Consider the following 13,062-nt stretch of genomic DNA (forward strand, 5'->3'; position numbering starts at 1 on the left):
ATTCAAGTAAAAGAGCGTGAGCGATTATACTTGCACCCATCAAGAATATTCTTGATGTTCAACGATTATCCTTTTATGCTTTTAAACTTCACTTTGCAACCTAATGCTGCCCACATATTCACCAAATTGATCGAACACACACCAATATCTTTGCCAACCACTTACAGCCGTACAAGACCTTCCTTTTGTTGTTTTTTGCTATAACATTATTACTCTAATCGCGCACCTCCCACCCGACACAACGAAGTTGATCCTCTTCACTTTTGGGTGGCTTCAACCTAACTTGAACAGTGCTACACAGAACCTGGTCTGCCTGATGAAACAGACGAAGGTAGTCGAGACAGCTCATCTAGCTCTCTCAAGTTTCAATGGTCATCAGTCATCAGTTTCGGTCAATCACGTCTCTCTTTATGTTTCTTAATTTTCAATCTCTCTCTTCTCTCTTTCCTACCGACTCTGTATTCTCTATTCATGATTTTATTCTCTTTTTTTTTTCTCCCTTCTCTCCTCTCTCTTCCCATCCTTTTCTTCTTCTCCCTCCCGATTTGGGTGAGGGTGGATACAACCAGCTAAATATATTAGTAGGAAAATAGACACAAATCAAACTTTTCACGAATTATTAAGTCAAATTTAAGCCCAATATATAAGCCCATTTGTTAATCTAGCCGAGCCAATCTCAGATTCATGGCTCTTAAAACTCGAGAACCTAATTGAATTTATATTATATAATATTTTTAATATATATATATATATATATATTTTTTTTATAATATGATCTTTTATTTTTTTTCATAAAACTTGGCTTATTGTAAGTTCAAACATGATCTCTAGCCTTATATTTTTCTGCCAAGCTGAACTTGAATAACCATATATTTCTGTCGATTCAGCTCGAATATATCCCTAATCACAGGAAAAAAAAAATGAGAATACAACAAATTATCAACAACCAAACCAGTGAACAACCCCACCAAGCAACTTGACATCTGGAACCTTTAGTCCTTCGAGCTATCCAGTCGGTAGCTCCATTCAAAGACCTAGGAACATAAACAAAAAAGTAGCCATATCAAAACAATTACAAGCAGACTTTTTTTTCCGAAAGATGAAGCAGTTTTTATTTGATCCACCAAATTCTCCACTCTCCCATCTTCTCAGTATTAATTTAAATCTGAACAACCGAAGGGCATATGGTAAAACAAATAATTTCAATGAGATGGTGAAAATGCCAAACTTCAACATTCGAAATTAACAATGGGCATTGCAAATTGTGAACAGGCAACAGCATCTGGAGTACTAAACAATGGGTCCCCGCAGATATTTAATACGGGGTTGAGAAATGCAGTATCAAATTGCCATTTAACAGAGAATAGAAGTTCTTCAGTACATGCAGCCAAGAAAAACACTGCAACATGTCCTATAACCTGCAAAAGCATCAGATTTGATTCTGTTTGTCACTGCTCTCCACTGTATGGGTGGTTTCTGGGTCCCACCCACCATTCCACTGAACAGGTCCACAAGAACTTGAGCTCCCACGGATCCGTTTCTGCAGGTGTTCTAAGCTCGCCACTCGCTGCAAGGAAGATGTCCGGCCCATCTTTGTGCCCCCAGTGACATGCTGCACATCTTCAACCGCAGCAACTGGAGGAACATCAGGCAAGCCACCATTATTCACTCTCTGATCATGTGTTGTAGTATGATGAGGTGGAGGAGGAGGAGCACCAGCAGCAGGTTGACAGAAGTGCCGTTTAGGATCATCATGCACAGGGACAGCAGCATCTGCAGATGTGTCAGATGAGCTACCAGAAAAGCCCATGGCCTCATTATTGTTTATATCAGCAGACATGGCCTGGAGAAAGGGGTTAAATCCCGTCACTCTCTTAACTGTCTCTTCTGCCATCTTCACCTGGAAATAACTATGCAAACATAAGCACAATGTCTTACCCTCAAAAAAGGCAGCGATTTTAAAGTGTTTTATCATAAATATAGAATAATCAGTATCATGATATCATATGCATTGTAAACAGAAATAGAAATGCAAGGGTACAACGTCAGGATTGTATAACCTAACTTTAGCTCTATCAAAAACCTTATCACCATACCATTATCATCATCATTGTCATCTTTCTTTCCACACTTTATTGGGGTTAGGGGTTTGATGCTTTATGAATACCTGTACTGCCATTTTACTCTATGTAAGAGCATATATTCTGTGGAAGCATTTGAATCTTCTCCTGAAATGAATTACAACCTCTTGAAATCTAATTCTTTTTCATTATATAGCAAGGAGTTAAAGTATGTTATAAGATTTCTCACCAGATTGTAGATGATTCTGCAACTGTATGGAAAGGAGACAAGGGACGAGGGGATTTATGTCATCTTACACTGTATCACATTCTTATCAACCGTCCACAAATATAGAAAAAGGAAGAGAAAATTAAACAACAAACAAAATGATCGATTAATTTCATTATCATGAAAAAAGGAGCTTACTTTAGAAACCAACCAAATCGTAGGTCTGACTTATCTGCATGTGCATCATGCCCGTCTATGACCTAGTATAAAGCAATTACATAGGCTAGTTGACTGCTCAAGTTCTACTGTTCTACACATCCATAAAGGGTGTTGAAAATGGTCAACAAAATCCAAGAGGATGGTTTACTTAAATCCAAAAAGACGATTTCACCAATAAGTTCCCAAAAAACTGTCAAAGGATGATTTCACCAATAAGTTCCCAAAAAACTGTCATTCTAGTTCCATACCTTGTACATATATTATGACACCAAGAAAACAGAGTTTATTGGGGCATAAGATGGTCCATTATCAAAATTCTGAACATAGTGGTCAAGGCACCACCTAGGAGATGCCTAGGCAACAGGGCAATGGAGGGTCACTAGGTCCAAGTGCTGTTTTTGTACAAAGCATCATAATATAGTTTTATATTTTTTATTTTATAGATTATAACATTATAATAGACATTATTACATTAAATTCATTCTGTGGATTTATAATATTTTCATAATTCATATACTAGGTTCTTCTTCTTCTTAGGCAAAGAAGGGTTTCACCCTTCTCCTTTTTGCTTTTTAGGTTTTCTCCTTTCTTTTTTCTAAGACACTGTTCCACTTCTTCCACGCCTTATCTTTTTTTCTTGGGACAAAAAAAATCTAAGTTTTCCATGTTTTGATACAAAGTTCATACATATTTGATGAAGATTATTGGTAATTATCAGTAAATGATGATTGCTGGTTGCTATGAAACCTAAAGAATTACCCCACGATTTAGTGTTTTACTTCAAAAGATCCATCACCTAGGCAACAAAGGTGCTACCCCGTCACTAAGAAAACTTTGGCTGCCCACATTTGACAGCATGTACTGTCTAGAGGCTCTTTCCAAGTGACATGTTAGTTCATACAGCCATACCTTCAGCACTGTTACTGTTATTGGAGTTCATATGAACTAATGTGTCATGCACAGGGAGAGATCTGTCTAAGCACAGGCTATCAGTTGTAGACAGCCTAAGTGTTTCCCTTGTCAACTAGCTTTGCCTTGATAACCATGGTTCCAAAAGCCCTAGAACTGGAAAAATCCAAAGCAGCAAATAGCAATAACCTATATTATTAGGCAACGGTAAGTTTGAGTTTCAGTAGCCATTAGCAAACTAAATCATCGTTGAAGCAAGCCAAGCTCTCTTACCTTCATAATAGAAAAATACTCCTTGGCCCTGTCCTTTCCACAGGTAAAGACTATCAATCTTTACAATCAAATATTACAAGAGAAACATCAGAAAGGCAGTTCAATAAAGACAAAGGACAGAACCAGTTAAACAAGGTACACCCAGGAATGAATGCAACTAGGCTGAGAAAACCAAAACTGTGCTAAGATTGATTTCATCCACATGACACTTTTCTGTGGAGTGTGCGTATGCATGTTAAGAATTATTGTCCTGTTTAACCACTTATCTATTTTCCTAGAGTGCATGTATGCACAATCATCCGAGTGATTACAATGTTTAATAACATTCTCTTTATAAAATTATCAAACTTCAACAAATTTGACTAAAACAATCAGAAAATATCTGATGCCTTACCTTTGCCCTCAATGTTTCAACATCTGCTTTTAGAATTCTGTTATCAACAGCAGCTTCATTGTACTTCTGACTTATGTCTGCAAGACGCTTCAATAATGAAGAATTCTCAACCCTTAATTGTGCAACCTATAGCATCATTAGAGCAAAGAACTGATAATTATCATCAACAATAGACGAACTTAAGGCATATATAGGCAAGATACAGGCCAAACCTGATTCTCAAGCTCATTTAAATGTGCTTGTTTTCTTCTTCTGGAGCGTCTGGCCGATTCTCTATTTGACAGCATCCTGAGTCATATCAAGTAGCCCAATTAAAAGGCAAGGAGAACCCCCAAGGTTTACAAATATTAACAATGTAGCCATTCGTGACTACTTTGTGCAAAGTAAGCAAAAGTAACACGGTTGGAAACATTTTTTTAGGTGTATGCATTCTACAGAGGCATTATGATAAGTCTTTTTATTCACATAAAGAGTGCTGTCAACTAGTCAGATTGGTCATGGAAGACCTGGTCCTGAACTAACAAATAAATATGCAGAACCAATCTTGACTCAGAACCAACCCAATTATTAATTAGAGCTGGCCCAATACCCAATTATAATTGACAGCTCCACTTTTGTCCCGTAATTTGACAATAAACTGACCTTTGTTAAATTGACACATTTGGACATGATAATTTGATATACTGTAAGTATACCATAAGAAAGATAGGCATTAGACTAGGGATATCTTTGTAATATAGTCAGTTCTGGTCTTAATCAATTCAGAGCAACCAAAACCAGTTTGATTCTGTCAGGTCCACCTGACCCATTGATAGCCCTTGATATATCCTAGCTTGCACAGGGAAATTCAAGAGTTTCATTTGCCCATGTGGTATGTGTAAAAGGGAAATTTAAGATGACATCTAGAGCATTATGCTCTTTTAGATGCTGGATACCAAATGAATGCAATGATATACACTTGATGTTCAAGTATTTAGAGAGCAGAACCCTCCTACATCTCCATGCACCAACCTCCTAGAACACACGAAATAATTCAAAATAAAGTTAGTGGAACCTATGATTACCTTCTTACACGCTTTGCATCAGCAGGATCCATATTCTCAGTTATTTCTGTTTCTCCATCAACTTCATCATCATCTGATTGCTCTCTTGATGATCCACTGGTTGTTGGCTTAGCCTGAGCCCCCAATTTTTTCTGGATAGCAGGTAAGGCTGAAACTCCAACCCCACAAGCCTTGTCTTGAGCTCTGGAGAATCCATATCCAGGTCCTGCATCGCAAAAGCATAGTTAAATCTCAGCCAATGCATATCTATTACTATGATGTATCAAGACCTAGACCATGCCCCTTTTGGAGGGGCTCCCCTGTAAAAGGATACATATGTGTTCCTACGCTAGCATACAAGTTGCACAAAATAGATTTTTTTTTTTTTTTGAGAATAGGTAAAGTAAAATTTTATTAATAGAACAGAAAATTACAACAGAAGCCCCCAAAGACAAGGAGCCAAAAACACTAGACCACACTGCATTGCATCATAACTTGAGCAGATCCCTAGCTCTCAACTGAGAGCTGAGGACTGAGTTCTGAAGACGCTTGGCTGCAGCAACCCAGGAAATGAGCTTGCCAAAAGCAAAGGAGATCAACAATCTAAGTCATTAGCTTTATTCTGGAAGATCCTCCTATCTCTTTCAGCCCAGACTGCAGAAAATGGCTGCAGGCAAGACACTCCAAATACACCTAGCCAGCCTGGACAAACCCTGAAACTCCAGCTTCATAGCAGTTCCAAAACAGAGTTTGGCATACACCAGTGAAGCCCCAGGCCCGATAGGAAGTGTCTCCAGATAGCAGACATTACAGAGCAGTGAATGAACGAATGGTTGCAGTCTTCATCCTCTCCTGACCAGAGATTTTTTTCGTAGGACACCTGTCAAGGGCAGCAGCCCAGACCAAAGCACCCACTTTAGAGGGAACTGTTGGGTTCCAAATTTTCCCAGCTGGAACTTTTAACTGACCACCTTCATTCAGTACCCCAGCAAAAGAGTTAACAGAGAAAGAGCCATCAGCACTGTGCTTCCAGCTCCAAGAATCCTCAGCCGACAAGTCTATGGACAGCCTGTACATAGGAAGTTGCACAAAATAGATCCATCATCACAATCACTTTTCTAGCCAATGAGTCGGCTAAGAAATTGACATACCAAATGAATGGGTGGTTCAGGTTGAGTCAAAAACCTATCTCCTTCCTAATCTGGTGGCTCAACCTCCAAGGGCTACTCCAGCTGTTCTGAGACACCCACCCCAAGGGACGATATGAGTGCCCAATTCTCATAGTAGCCTAAGCGCCTTAAGAAGACACATGCCTTACAGGCTATATAGCCCCTTGTGAACCTGCATCACAAAAAAACGGTGTACCAACCACAGTGAGCAGGTTCCAAGGCCAATACAACATTGCAATTTGATAAATCTCCACATATACATATCTTCTAGTGGCATCCTATTCAGAAGTGACTATGACAGGCTTCTGAAATATCCGTGCATTAACATCTCTGCAACTAGTGCTGCATTCACTAAAATCAGTATCAGAACATCAATTCACAACCAGATTCCTACTCAGAACCCCCAAAAGGTTATAATAATTTGATGACCTCAATACACCCTCAACCACAACAGAAGCACCACTAACAAATCCTTGACTCTACAACCATCAATTCCAAGGATGACACTAAAATACAAAACCTAATGTTGTAAATCCAACATATCAACCAATAATCACCTCTTCCTCAAGGTACAACTTTCAAACCTAAAGAACCTAATATCTTCATTATAATCACACCAGCATAAGGGAAGTCATGATCTGTTTTCTTTTGGTTACTAATTTCTCTTTCTCATTCTTAACTTATACTATTCAGTTACCTACATTTTCTCCTTTTTTTCTCTATTTTTTGAGAAAAATTAGAGGATTAAAAAATATATATAGATTTCTTTCCAGTGTTTTAGAGGAGAAAGGCACAAGGCACAAAGTGCAAGACAAGGTGCACACCTTTTCGAAGCAAGGACAAATTTTTGACAAATTTAAAAAAAAAAAAAAAACATAAAAAATAGTAATACATATAAATGCAAACCACAAATTTTAAAACATTTTTTTTTTAAATCAAGTGTTTTTATACACATTATAATCATAAATTCTGTGCATCCAAGCACAAAAGGATTAGCATTCTACTATTCTGAAGGGTTCAAATAAGGATAGAAACATAGAAAGATGCAGACCTTTAGCAGAAGTTTGAGATCCCAATTGTGAAGCATCTGAAGTCTGTGATGCATTTTCAGCTAAAAGAGCAGAGTCTTGAGGTTTGGCAGCCTGTAAAAATGGGCCATAGATATGTAAGGCATCCAAATTAAATAATAAATAATAACAAAAGTAGAATATTCCTTTAACCATATAAATTTTAGATGCCCATAGACCAATTGAGTGAAAAAAATATTAATCAATATAAAAAAACCTTAAGATGAAATGAGACTCCTACTGAGCAATCAAATAGGATGTACAAGCAACAAAGTCAGGTAAACGGCGCAAACCTAAAAGGTTGTCAAACCGTAATGAAAAAAAAAATGACAGGAGAATATTATTACAACCAAAAGAAAGCTCACATGGACAGGTTACAAGAAAAAGACCTAGGTGAAGTAAAATTTCTGAAAATAGTGAACTATAGCCAATTAAAAGTGGACATTTTTCCTCTACAATTTTAAATTTAAATCTTTAAAAACATGAATTCTAAATCTGAAGTAACAAGGAATGGGGGGAGATTGTAAATAATAGCATTTAGTATGCTATTTACTTTGAAGGCAAAGTTGTAAAACCTTAAAAAATCAACTATCATACTAATAAATAAGATGGTATTTAATATACTATTTATTATTCACTTAAAGGAAAAAGTGTTAAGAATAATCAATAATACAACTATTGTATTGGATGGGCAAATTTCTTTGGAAAAATCAGGAAACAACTATTTACTTTTTTTTATTGGAAACGGTAACTTTCATTCAATAATAAAATTAGGTGCCATTTGGAAAGTCTTTCTTAGAAGATCTTCCGGCAAACCTGATAGCCAAAAGACGATGTGAGCTTTTGCATTAAGATCTTAGCAACTTGAAGACCATTCATTGGTTAAGGCATGTCTTTCCGTGCAAAGATAAGTTGAAAAAAACAGCAAAAGGCTCCATTTGGAGCTTCCCGAAAATAGCCCGAAACAGGCTTCCCGTGCCTTTTTAGGGCTGCAAAATTTTGATCAAGGAACAAAATAAAAAACAATCAAAATAAATTAAGAAAATATTAAAAATAGTACTAATTAAAAAAATCAAACTTTAATTTTAAACTAAATGATTTAAAAAACCTATTAGCTCAAATTAAAATAATAAAACATATTCAAAGTGAAAATGCAAAAATATAATGAAAAATAGCATATAAAACATATTCAAGCATGCCAAGCTTTCAATTTCTTTATTTCTTTCCCCATTGCATTATTTCAAATAACAACTAATGGGATGTCAAAACATTTTTCATTCTCAATCCCTACAAAAAAATTGATTTTATAATTTTGATTTCTCTTTTAAAAATTTCTTTTATTAGGATGATGAATGAACAGCATTCGCAAATAGGGGGTTCTCGGAGTTTTGATGAATGACTGAAGAGATTAAGAATTTTCAGAATTTCTTGTAAGGATTAAGAATTTAAGACACTGGCATGGACTTGTTTGGGCTTGTCTCAAGGGGCTTGGTTTGGGGGATTTGGGGGCGGAGCCCTCGGCCCAGCCGCTAGGCATAGAAAAGAAGCAAATTGCACAACTTTTTTGAAAATGCACACACCTGGGCTGAAGCACAAGATGCACCAGATGCACACCTTTTAACCCTGTGCGCCCAAACGTGCCTCTTAAATCATTAGAGATGAGAGATGGGGAAATGTCATGAATAATAGCATTTAATGTACCATTTCATTAGGGTGAAGTTGAAAAGCAAAATTATGAGGATAATCAATAATAATAGCATTTAATGTACCATTTCATGGATAAACAACACTATCCTTGAAAAAAATTGGATGCAACTAATTGTTGGATGCTCTTCCAGTATAGGGTAATTAATAGGGTAATTAAATCTAAAATCTAAATATAGATTAGATTAGGGCTGTTCATAACAAGACCCAAACCGATCAAACCGACCAACCCAGTCCAATCCAACCTGAGTTGGCCGGTTTTTCTTCAGCACCGGTCGGTTTTAGGTTACAAAAAGACATAAACCGATGATTCGGTTTGGTGTGAAAACCGAAACCAACCGACCCGAACCAACTTAGATATATATTATATATATAATATATTTCAGATATATATATATATATATATATATATATATATATATATTTCAGCTTTATTTCAGAAATATTCATATTATATATAAAATTTCTGATATATAAAATATCAGTTTTAATCCATCAAATCATTTTTAATTTCCAGGCATCCAGCCTTGGCTTTTTTAGACTTGAATCCTTTACCGTTCACACTGAGAGAACCATTCACAAAACCGACCCAAACCAATTCAAACTGACCAGATCGGTTTTACTTAGTACTGGGTGGTTTCGGTTTTATTTCTAGGTAAACTGATCAGGTCGGATCGGTTGGAAAGACGCCAATAAACCGACCCAACCCGACCTGTGAACAGCCCTAGATTAGATTAGGAGAGTATTATTTGCTGTCAAAGCTTCAATAGCAAAATATCTTGCTGAAATGCCATAATTGGATGGGCATTCTAGTAATAAACATCCATAGATGTATTGACTAAAATGCTTCCAAAGTTGCTCCCTTATCTAATTACCAAACTGTATTTTGCTGCTGAAGCTTCAACAGCATATTTGTGCTAAGATTAGGATGTTAGACTCTCTTAAATGGACAAAGCTTTCGTTTTGGAGACACAATGGATTTGAAGACACTTCCACATATGGTTTTCCTCTCTCCTAGTTATTTCACACAAACGAATAGCTAATCTTTACTATGTGATGCCGACACTTGTCTTGGCCCCACATCAAAATGACAACCATCCCAAATATTTTAATAGCATGTTTCTAGACAATAAAAATTATCTTTTAGATTTTACTACACGATCATCTATAGGTTTTTGAAGATAGAATTCACAAAATACGGAACTCTTAACAGTAAATGCTGATTCTAGATGTGTGGCCAAGTTCATGTTTTTTCACCTTTCTCAGTCAGACACCTGGACACAGATCGTATTCTTATTCCTGTATGAAAGACTGGAAATAGAAACTTAAAAGTACCGATGCCCGACACAAGCAACCCATAGCCTTACTAAGTAGTCATATAGGTTTACTAACCATGTCGAGCAAAGATTTTATGATTCAACTGTCTCGTCTCTCAACCCATGCCGACATCTATCAGAACTAAACCTATCCTCCACCAATGAATAAAATTCCTAGAATCACGTATCCTACTTAAAATACAGAATTCAGATTCAGAAAACACCCAAAAAATTAATAGAAGCAAGATTTTAATTCAAAAAGAACACATCCAAGTCTACAAGCGCGGAACCTATGTACTCATTAAGAATTTGCAAATATCCACAAGAAAAAAAAAAAAAAAAAAAAAAAAAGAAAGAAAGAAAGAAAAGCAAACAAACAAACAAAAGGCAGAAACAGAGCGACAAGAGTTTAGAGACTATATTCTGATAAGCCCAGAATAGTCTTCGATCCAAACATATAACACACTTGCTTTTCCTGTTCCGGAAAAAAAGGTAACAAGATCGCAGAATCAAATAGTGCTTAAGTTCTAAAAGAAAGTTCTGATGTTGGTAAAATCCTTAGCAAAGAACCAAACAGCTGAAAGACGAAAAATTAATAAGAAAAACACGTGATTGCAATACTGAACCGACACTGCATTACCTAGAGCAAATCCAAACAAAAATATCTGTATGCATCGTGGACAGAATTCAAGTGATGAAGAAAAATCCAATCAATCGCAAAAAAAAAATGGGAAAGCAAACAACTTCACAAACCAAGTAATCCCACAAGAAGCACAAATCAACCAAGTAATCCAAAAAGGAATTCTGATCCCATACAAATTCAAAGGAAAAGAAAAAGAGAAATGACCCGAGACAACGCAACAGCAGCGCAAGCAAGATTGAGACGACTCTTAAGGAACGCCTGGTACTCCTCGGAATCAATCGGCACATTGGGAGAGGGATCAGAGTGAGGCGGAGGAGGGGGAGGAGGAGGCTTCTTGATCTCAACGACTTCATCGTCACGTCCATTGGCAGGTCTCTGTGAAACCTCGTGAGACGCGAAAGGCGGAGTAACGGACGAAGCTGCAGACACGGAAGACGGCGAAGTTTCAGCTACAGAAGAAGCTTCCTGCAGGAACCTCTGAAAAGCCCACTCGGACGAGCTCCGGTTCATTTTCAAATCCTCGAGTTGCTGCACTGTGGATGACTGAGAAGGCGGCGGCGGCGCCACCGGTGGCGGTGGCCAAAACGGGTCGGGAATATCTTCCACCGAGAACACCCTATCCATTTTCTCTCTCTATATCCCTTCTTTCTCTCTCTCAACAATCTGGTATGGCGCTTTTGTTCTTCTAACTCGTGAGTCGTGACGCGGTGACGGACGGTATCACATAGATCAGAAGAGACGACGACTTCTTTTCCTTTCTCATCCAATATCCATGGGCCCTTTATAAACCTTTTTGGGCCTTCTTCCACTATCGGATGCTGGGACGCCCATTGAGAGAAATTTAGAAGTAGGGCCCATTTGTCCACTATTCGTTCGACATACCACGTCAGCCGCTCAAATTCTACACGCTGGACCCTACGTCTCATCTATTAACCGCTGGATATCAAAACCTTTCTATCGGATGGCTGAGACATCTTCAGCATCAGTTTCCTTTTTAGGGAATACAGCATCTGATGTGTCAAAAGATATGCCTACCAAAAATAGAAAAGCGGAATTTAGAAGCATTATCTTCTTTTTTTTTTCATATTAGCAAGTTGCCGCTATTGTTATCATCTGATTATTAGTAAAAAAAAATTCGCCGCACGTGAGGCCCAGAACCGGGCTGTCCAATAAGAGATCCCGGTTGCAGGCCCAATCTCAGGTCTCATATTGGCAAGGAATCTCTGATCATGAAAATAGGACGGTCCAGGATTGGAGAACATGTGGGACCACAACAGAGCACTGTCCAATAAGAGATCTCGGTTACAGGCCCAATCTCGGATCTCATGTTGGCAAGGAATCTCTGATCATGAAAATAGGACGGTCCAGGATTGGAGAACATGTGGGACCACAACAAAGCATATTGAAAATGAAGTAGTGAACCGGTCAAAAAGTCCAATTGGGCCCGCATGGGCCAATAAAGTCTAAAAAGCGGTTGCCAGAAGATAGGCTTCTAAGTCGAAATTTGGAATCACCAGAAATAATTTTTTTCTGCTTCCCATCCAAGAGTTAGAGACCTCAATTATTCTAAATTAATATGATCTGATCAGGTGATAACAATCGGATGGTTAAAAATCGTTTGATCAATTACTATCCAGACCAATGTGGGGTCCTTGATTGGTTGTGAGAAATCTGTTGAGACATAGCACCAACCCATTTTCCAGGATCCTCGTACCTTCTATTTTATGTTCTTTTTTCTTCGTTGGAAGAAGGGGCGACACAACTCCCTTTCATGGGGCCCATTTAAGGGCCTTTAAGAACCATGTCTCTACATGTGTAATGGATAAGAGTTAAGATTTTTTTTTTTTGAAAGCCCAATGGGCCAGACTCTGAATTATTGCCTCGTAAAAATATGTAATCAAATGGGTGTTTTTGGGCCTTCGATTTTTTTTTTTTTTTTTTTTTGCCCTTTATTTCGTTTTCTAGGTTGGGCCCTTTGTGGGAAAGAAAAAGATGACAGGGATTCATAGAAGGGAGGTAGCCCAGAGTCCCAGACC

At 37.7% G+C, this 13,062-nt stretch overlaps 1 protein-coding gene across 1 annotated transcript; it reads right to left on the reverse strand.

The window, feature by feature from the left end:
* Positions 1-1,187: 1,187 nt before the first annotated feature.
* LOC148879039 (light-inducible protein CPRF2-like) lies at positions 1,188-11,785 on the reverse strand. Its single transcript, XM_088960418.1, has 6 exons — positions 11,231-11,785; positions 7,348-7,438; positions 5,149-5,353; positions 4,297-4,372; positions 4,085-4,210; positions 1,188-1,900 (listed from the first exon to the last, which is right to left on the reverse strand). The coding sequence occupies exons 1-6, from the start codon at positions 11,648-11,650 to the stop codon at positions 1,430-1,432; spliced, it is 1,389 nt and encodes a 462-aa protein (XP_088816544.1). The 5' UTR covers positions 11,651-11,785; the 3' UTR covers positions 1,188-1,429.
* Between the last annotated feature and the right edge of the window lie 1,277 nt (positions 11,786-13,062).

The sequence above is a fragment of the Nelumbo lutea genome, chromosome 1 (genome assembly GCF_056320005.1).
Source record: "Nelumbo lutea isolate HS-2025 chromosome 1, American lotus-T2T, whole genome shotgun sequence".
Taxonomy (NCBI): domain Eukaryota; kingdom Viridiplantae; phylum Streptophyta; class Magnoliopsida; order Proteales; family Nelumbonaceae; genus Nelumbo; species Nelumbo lutea.